The sequence below is a fragment of the Bos taurus genome, chromosome 23 (genome assembly GCF_002263795.3).
Source record: "Bos taurus isolate L1 Dominette 01449 registration number 42190680 breed Hereford chromosome 23, ARS-UCD2.0, whole genome shotgun sequence".
NCBI classification, from domain to species: Eukaryota; Metazoa; Chordata; class Mammalia; order Artiodactyla; family Bovidae; genus Bos; species Bos taurus.
Genome location: NC_037350.1, coordinates 10,590,672 through 10,599,474, shown reverse-complemented (window position 1 = coordinate 10,599,474; position 8,803 = coordinate 10,590,672). Strand labels below are relative to the sequence as shown.

Here is an 8,803-nt window from a genome sequence, read left to right as displayed (position 1 = left end):
ATCCTGTGTGGGTTTTATTTATTTATTTATTTATTTATTCAATTTTGGCAAATGCAGTGATTTTAGGGACTCATGAAACTGAAGAATTAAGATTTTTCTGTGTTAGGTACAGCTAGATCCAAGGTCCCAGGCTGGATGTTCTTAGGTTCCACGTTCCATCTGCTGAGCTTACCAACTTGAGAAAGAAGATGGTACTTTTTGTACTTTTCCAGAAAAATCTTCAGGGAAGACCTCTCGTTGGATCACGTACCCATCTCAAACCAAGCACTGTGACCTGGGAGATGGGGTGCTCTGATTAGTCAGGCCAGGGTCCCACATCTACCCCTGGGGTCAGGGTGTCTTCTCTATATGGCCTGAGTGGGGTGGGCATTTCTGCTTGAGGTAGAACACAGTCCAGGCAGGAAATTACACAAATGTCTGCCTCAGCCTGTAGAGAAGGCTCCAGTCCACGCTTTCTTGTCTAGATGGAGAAAGGTAGGACCAGAGAGGGTGAGAGCCAGGCCCCACGTCACACAGCAAGTCAGAGGCAGGGCTGGGGCCACATTAGACCAGGGTCTGCTCTCCCCTAGCTGTGTGATGCTGCACAAATGACGCCACCTCTCAGAGCCTCTCTTCTCCCATCTGTATTTGGGGTGACATCTCCCTTACAGGGCTGTCTGAGGATGAAAGATGACCACTGTGAAGTACCCGGCACAGAGCTGGACACACAGCAGGTGCGTGGTCGTGGCAGCAGTTATTGGTCCGAGGGGCCATGGCCATGTCCAGGGCCAGTGAGGGGCGGGTAAGAACCCAAAGGCAGCAAAGTCTCGTCTCAGCACGTTCATGGCTGGCCCAGAGGCAGGAGGCATGCGCTGGCCACACTTGCTTGGTCTTCGGTCCCTGCCAAGTCCCATAAGGTTGTGTCAAAGAGTCCAGCTTTGGTCAGGCTGGTCAGAGGGGCCAAAGCACCTCCAAGTCTCTTCCGGGATCAGGCTGAGGAGGGTGGGAGTGGTTCCTCGGGGCTGTGGCCCTGGGCCGTGGTGTTCATGTGGTCCCGGATGCTGATGGCCTGTTTGAGGAGACCCTCCACGCTGTGGAAGTAGACACTGCTGTCGACAAGGTTCTTCACGGCACTGCAGGCGTACTCCACGGTGTAAATGGCTCCCTGGCTCTGCTGCTCCCACCGCTGCATGTCAGCCTTATGCTGGGCCAACTCAGGCAGAGAGCGGCGCACATGCTCCTGCAGCCGGTACAGGGCCTGTGTGGGTTTTAAAAGGATCCTTGTGGCTGCTTTCATTGTGGAGAATAAACTGTGTTACGCAGAGGCAGAACGAAGCAGGAGACCAACGAGGAGGCTGCTACAATAATCCAGACAAGTGATGGCTGGAACCAGGGGGGCAGCCACAAGTAATGAGGAGAGGTGACTGGACTCTGGATATATTCTGGAAGGAGGGCCACCGTGCTTGCTTTTGCATTTGGGCAATTGCAGGAGATCTGGGACCTTTTTCTCGCCAGCAAGGGACTCTCCCCACTTCTCTGAGAGTAGAGTGAGTTTGGATTTTTAAGATCAAGTCCCCAGGATCTCAAGGCATCCCGAGTCCATTTCCCCCCACCCCCACCACCCCACCGCCCAACAGTGGAAACAAAAGGGTACAGACACAGCAGGGGGAGGTCCAGCCATCTCTGACGGAGCCTGTGTCACGGAGTCAATCTGTAGGTGGTGAGAGCTCAGCCTGGCCTCCCCCTCACACTGGCCCCAGGGGAGGAACCTGCCCGTGAGACAGCTGGCAGGAAGACATAGCTTGATGCTAGGGGAAAAATTAGATGCAGGCCTCTTGGGACACAGTAGAGCTAACTTGAAAATGCAACGTCACTAGACTAAGATCGGAAATTTTACAAAATTTTACAAAAACGGAATGAAGGAACAAGCATCAAAGACAGTGAGATGGTTTTGTGAATGCAAAATTCCACGCTTACTAATTTTCTTTTAAAAATATTTGTATATGGTGAAAGTGAAAGTGAAGTCGCTCAGTCGTGTCCAGCTCTTTGCGGCCCCATGGACTGTAGCCTACCAGGCTTCTCCGTCCATGGGATTTTCCAGGCAAGAATACTGGAGTGGGTTACCATTTCCTTCTCCAGGAGATCTTCCCGACCCAGGGATTGAATCTGGGTCTACCGCATTGTAGGCAGACGCTCTACCATCTGAACCAGGAGGGAACTGTTTATTGATTGATTGATTGATTGATTTTCATGTATATTTTTTTAGCTGTGCAGCATGCAGGATCTTAGTCCTCCAGCCAGAGTCTTAACCACAGGACCTCCAGGGAATCCCTAATTTTCTTTTTTTTTTTTCAACTTTTTATTTTGTTTTGGGGTATAGCTGATTAACAATGTTGTGATAGTTTCAAGTGAACAGGGAAGGGAGGGAGTCCCTAATTTTCAATTCCCTAAAGGGCTTACTTGGTGGCTCAGACGGTAATCTGCTTTCAATGTGGGAGAGCTGGGTCTGATCCCTGGGTCAGGAAGATCCCCTGGAGAAGGGATTGGCAACCCATTTCAGTATTCTTACCTGGAGAAATCCATGGACAGAGGAGCCTGGCGGACTACAGTCCATGGGGTTGCAGTCAGACACGACTGTGTGACAAACACTTTCAAAGATGCTTGAATTCACGTCACAGTTTAGTAAACTGTGAAGCAAGATACTCTCTGTTCTGGGGTTCAGTGGTGAGAACTGGGGCTCAAACCGGGAGACCTGGGTTCCCTGTGTCCAGCTCCCAGGTCCAAATTATTTCTAGAATGAGCTTAGATGAGCTGGTGATCTCAGGGGAAGGGAAAGCCAAGGAACTGATTAAAGTTACATTTATATAGCACGTTTTACCTAAGACTGGGAAAATCTAAGCAACAGCAAAAACCCAGGAGGGACACAGAAGACAGGTGCCCTAGGCTCCTCTGAAGAGCTGTCACGTGGCTGTAGCCCTGGGTGAGGCACTTCCCCTTTCTGGGTTATCGAGCAAGCAATATGACCTGGGTCATCAGCGTGAATATCCTGGAGCCCCACCACTTCCTAGGGGTGTGACCTCAAGCATGTGACGTAAAGGTTGGTCGCCTCAGTTTCTTATCTGTGAAATAGAGGCAATAATGGTGCCCACCTAGGAGGTGTATCATAAGGATTTGATGCTATAAACCTTATAAGGCATTTGGAACCGTGTTTGGCAGATGATAATCAATGTCAGCTGTTGCTACTTTTGTGGTTGTCAGAGGGAGACTGAGTTACAGAACTGCCAACTTCTCCATCCTAGCACTTGGCTGGTGGCCTGGTTCACACGCCAGACTGATTGTCAAGGGATGAGGGGCAGTGATGTGGGAGCTGGGATGGGGTGGGGGTGAAGCTGAAGGAAATTCAAGCCCCAGTGAATTTCAACAAATACTTGTCCAGCACCCATGATGTGCTGGGAACTTTCAAAGTGCTGGAAGACAGCAGTGAATGCAAGAGGCAAAGACCCACCTTCATGGTGTTCGTGTTTCTGTGGGCTGAGTGGGACGGGCAAAGCTGCAGTGATCTTTGCTAACTTGTTCACCTGGACACTAGGCTGGCTGAAGGGTTGTAGCAGCCACTGCTGACACCCCCACCCGCATCCCTAGCCTCAAGTCTGTGTTTACCAGAAGTTTTGGTAAATAATTCCTGGCAGGGATACAGCATCTCATCTCAAATGCTTGCATCTTTCTGGTTTACTCTGGCATCGCGAAAACTACACCCACCCAAGGAGCAACCTGAACTTGCTCCTGGAGGCTGCCCTCAATCGACAATGGCTGGCGTCTGTAGTTAAGTACCCCAGAGGTACCTAGGCAAGTACCCTGAGAGATAAACCTAGGACATGTTCCACACAGTCTCTGCAGACCTCACGGTTGCACACAGCAGACCTTGCTCACCAATACCTCCATTGGCCTTTTTTTTTGAAAGTGAAAGTCGCTCAGTCGTGTCCGACTCTTTGCAACCCCATGGACTGTATAGTCTATGGAATTCTCCAGGCCAGAATACTGGAGTGGGTAGCCGTTCCCTTCTCCAGGGGATCTTCCCAACCCAAGGATTGAACCCAGGTCTCCCACATTACAGGTGGATTCTTTACCGCCTGAGTCACCAGGGAAGCCCCCCTTTATTATTATTATTATTTATGTATGTATTTGGCTGTCCAGGTCTTAGTTGTGGCATGCAAGATCTAGTTCCCTGACCAGGGATCAAACCCAAGCTCTCAGCACTGGAAGCACCAAGTCTTGGCCGCTGGACCACCAGGAAAGCTCCCCCTCCACCGGCTTTGGCCTTTCTTTTCCTTTCCCACATTCCCCACTCTCTATGCTTCCAGAGCCACTTCCCAAGTAAACCACCTACATACACACCCATGTCTCAGGTTGCTTTTGGAGGGGGCGGAAATCTACGAAAGTTGGGTTCAGAAATGGCAGAAGGGCTTCTGAAAATGGCTCCCTCACCAGTGAGATGACTATGGGGCCTGACGCTGGCCGTGAGTAGGGAGATGATAAGTTCCCTGTAGGCTGCAGCCTCCTGCTGACCAAGACCCAGCTGTGGGAGGTAGACCTGGGAGAGATACAGAAAATACAGGGCTATCCCTGGTGGCTCAGTCAGTAAAGAATCCGCCTGCAATGCGGGAGAACTGGGTTCGATCCCTGGGTTGGGAAGATCCCCTGGAGGAAGGCATGGCAACCTCTCCAGTATTCTTGCCTGGAGAATTCCATGGACAGAGGAGCCTGGCAGGCTGCAGTCCATGGGATTGCAAAGAGTTGGACACGACTGAGCAACTAAGCACACACACATGATAATTATGAGGATTTGGCACTGGCTGACCTCTGTTAACTTCCCTAGAAGTCTTGAAGAAAGAGAATCACAGGCTCAACTCAGGGCAGACCATGGGAGACAAGAGACCTCCCCATCAAAGCATTTGAAATGGTCCTCATCTCTTGTGGCCCAAGAGCAGACTGTGATGATAATCAGCCTCAGTTCAGTTCAGTTCAGTTCAGTCTCTCATTTGTGTCCAACTCTTTGTGGCCCCATGGACTGCAGCCTGCCAGGCCTCCCTGTCCATCACCGACTCCCGGAGCCTACTCAAACTCATGTCCGTTGAGTTGGTGATGCCATCCAACCACCTCATCCTCTGTCATCCCCTTCTCCTCCTGCCTTCAATCTTTCCCAACATCAGTGTCTTTTCCAATGAGTCAGTTCTTCCCATCAGGTGGCCAAAGGATTGGAGTTTCAGCATCAGCATCAGTCCTTCCAATGAATACTCAGGATTGATCCCCTTTAGGATGGATTGGTTGGATCTCCTTGCCGTCCAAGGGACTCTCAAGAGTCTCCTCCAACACCACAGTTCAAAAGCATCAAATCTTCGGTGCTCAGCTTTCTTTATAGTCCAACTCTCACATCCATACATGACTACTGGAAAAACCATAGCTTTGACTAATAATCATAGCTAATAACCACAGCTTTGATAATCAGCCCCAGGGTTTGGTATAAAGGTGGGAGAGCTACAGGAGAGACCATGCATGCTTCAGCCAGCAAGGAGAGAGTGGGGCTCTGAGTCCTGGAGTGGAGGTGTTTAGATGGATGAATCTTATACTCCCTTCTTCCCTGAGCCCTCCAGGCCTGCAGAATGCCCCTCCCCTGCTAGAGGAGAATACTCACCCATCACTTTAAGATTCACCCCACCTCCCCTCTCTACCTGTAGACAAGAGTCAGCAAATGCTTTAAGAGCAAGAGAGTAAATATTTTAGGTCTGTGGGCCACATGGTGTCTGTCCCAACTACTCATGTCTGCTTTTGTGCTACTTAAAGTACAACAACAGCCATAGACAACAAGCAAACGGGTGTGTCTATATTGAAGTAAAACTATACAAAAATGGGCAGCTGGTCCCTGGAGCTAGAGTTTGCCAGCCTCGTCTCCTAGACCAATAATTGGGTCAGGTCTCAGCATTGCCTGAGTAGAAAAAGTAGAGTTACTGCTACTGGAGGAGATAACTTGCCATAATGCTACAGGTCTGACTGACGTGTTTTGGTAGGAACAGGGCGAACGCATGGGAGGAGATCTCAGGGCTGTGGGACTGGGACTCGGGGAAAGGAGGAATACAAGGCAGCAAAAGACAGTGTTTATTAAGCCCTCTCTCTTGACTCAAGATTAAACAGCCCGGGGGATTCCCTGGTGGTCCGGTGGTTAAGGGCTCTGTACTCTCACAGCCCAGGGCCCAGGTTCGATTTCTGGTTGGGGAACTGAGCTCCCGTAAGTCATGCGGCCCTGTTCCTTCCTGGAGTCCAGTGGGTCCAAATGAGTCTGTGGCTACTTTCCAGCCCCTGAATGCAAATCGGGATGGATGTACTCAGCAAGTAGCAGAACGCTCAGGTTGGTTCCCTAACCAGTGAAATAAAAGCCCTTAGGGAAAGGACTGAGAAGAAGTGTCTTCAGTTATCCCACTGGTCAAGATGGTAAATGAGAAGCAGTAGCACATTCCTGGTGGAATTGCAAAGGTTAATCCTACCCTCAGAAACTTAAAGGACACAGTGTTTCCCAATCCGCCCCCACCTGCTCCTACAAAAAACCAAAGGAAGCATGGTGACTGATAATGGTCACTGTCATCAGCCCTGTCTCTGATGACAGCCCTAGTTGCCGCCATTACATCATTAAAGTATGGCATGTCCACTAGAATGGTCTCCGTAGCTCTGATTGTAAGAAGCTAATAACATGGCCAATGCATTCTTTCCAATCCATATCAGGAAAGCGGATCAAAAATCATGACCACATTCCCTGCAAAAATTCAGGAACCTATCATATTAGTTAAGATTTAAATGGCCAACTGGGTTGAGGCATGCCGGGACATTTCCTCTATGGTTGTTGTTCAGTCACTCAGTCATCTCCGAGTCTTTGCGACCCCATAAACTGCAGCACACCAGCTTCCCTGTCCTTCACTATCTCCTAGAGCTTGCTCAAACTCATGTCCACTGAGTCGGTGACGCCATCCAACCATCTCATCCTCTGTCGTCCCCTTCTCCTCCTGCCTTCAATCTTTCCCAGCATCAGGGTCTTTTCCAGTGAGTCAGTTCTTCACATCAGGTGGCCAAAGGATTGGAGCTTCAGCTTCAGCATCAGTCCTTAAAATGAATATATAGGGTTGATTTCCTTTAGGATTGACTGGTTTGATCTCCTTGCTGTCCAAGGAGCTCTCAAGAGTCTTCTCCAACACAATTCAAAAGCATCAATTCTTTGGAACTCAGCCTTCTTTATGGTTCAACTCTCACATCTGTGCATGACTACTGGAAAAACCATAGCTTTGACTAGACGGACCTTTGTCAGCCAAGTGATGTCTCTGTTTTTTAATACACTGTCTAGGCGCCCCACATGGTTAAAAGACAAATTATTATACTGTGGACATCCTACCACTAAAGAGGCATGGTGCTGGTGGCCAATAGGGACTTTGGAGGCAGTGTACTGAATACTGCTCCAGCTCATGTATTGGACGACTTATGTATTGTTTAAGTGGAGTCCAGAGCTAAAGAGGCTCTGCAATAGGTCCTCACTATGGGGAAAACGCTCGGGACGTGTGACCCAGCATATCCCATAATACTAGAAATATCCACGGGAGATAAGCAAACAGTGTAAAGCCCCCAAAAGCCCCAAGGGCAGAGCCTCATCTCAGACCCTTGGGGTTCTGGAGCAAAGCCATGGTCCATAGAACAGAGGATTATTCAGTATTTGAAAAGTAGTTCTTGGCCAAACTGCAGGATCCAGAGCAAAGAACTGATTACTGTTTTAAGCTACTAAGGCTTCAGTCGGTCAGTCTTAGGGTTGATAAATATAAACAGATAATCAGAAGATTCATGTAAGAGTACCTTGTTCTTTTTAATGTCATATAGGATTCCACTATATACAGATACCACAGTCTATGTATCTGTTCTTATGTTCTGGACATTTAGGTTGTTTCATAGGCTCTGTTATGAATAATGCTGCTATGAAAATATCTTTTGGCACAAATGTGTGTTTATTTCTCTTGAGAACAAGCCCAAGAATGGAATACCTAGTCATTGTTCCTCCTCTAGGCTCGAGGGGAGGCGTCTTTAGAAGATATTGCCAAAGAGTTATTCCAAAGGAGATGAAATAGTTCACACTTCCACCAGGAGGTGTGAGTTCCAGTTGCTCTGTATCCTCACCAACACTTTGCATTATCAGTCTTTTTCATGTTAGTCATTCTGGTAATGTGTGCGGCTGCTGCTGCTGCTAAGTCGCTTCAGTAGTGTCTGACTCTGTGTGACCCCATAGACGGCAGCCCACCAGGCTCCACCACCCCTGGGATTCTCCAGGCAAGAACACTGGAGCGGGTTGCCATTTCCTTCTCCAATGCACGAAAGTGGAAAGTGAAAGTGAAGTCTCTTAGTCGTGTCCGACTCTTAGCGATCCCATGGATTGCAGCCCACCAGGCTCCTCCGTCCATGGGCTTTTCCAGGCAAGAGTACTGGGGTGGGGTGCCATTGCCTTCTCCACTGGTAGATGTGTACTGGTATCTTATTGTGATTTTGCATTTTTTTTTGTAATTTGCATTTTTATATCTTTTATATCTTATAATTTGCATTTTATATCTTTTTGTAATTTGCACTTTTTCTGATGAGTCACAATATATTCTTTACTTTTAAAAAACCACAGACAAGAACCCAAAATGCTGACAGTGGTGATCTGTAGATGTGTGATGACTTATTGTTTTGTTATTGTCTGCTTTTTGTTCTATGGTCTTGGTCTTTCTTTTGCTAAACTGTTTTTTTGTCTTTGTTTTTT

General features: G+C 48.4%; 1 protein-coding gene across 1 annotated transcript; it reads right to left on the bottom strand.

Moving 5' to 3' along the window:
* Positions 1-607: 607 nt before the first annotated feature.
* On the bottom strand, positions 608-8,797 carry LOC104975643 (BLOC-1-related complex subunit 8-like). Its single transcript, XM_059880542.1, has one exon. It carries the CDS (start codon positions 1,274-1,276, stop codon positions 968-970), a length of 309 nt encoding a protein of 102 aa, XP_059736525.1. The 5' UTR covers positions 1,277-8,797; the 3' UTR covers positions 608-967.
* Between the last annotated feature and the right edge of the window lie 6 nt (positions 8,798-8,803).

Coding starts and splice junctions, on each gene's coding strand:
- LOC104975643 (XM_059880542.1), bottom strand. CDS start 1,276: ATGAAAGCAGCCACAAGGATCCTTTTAAAACCCACACAGGCCCTGTAC.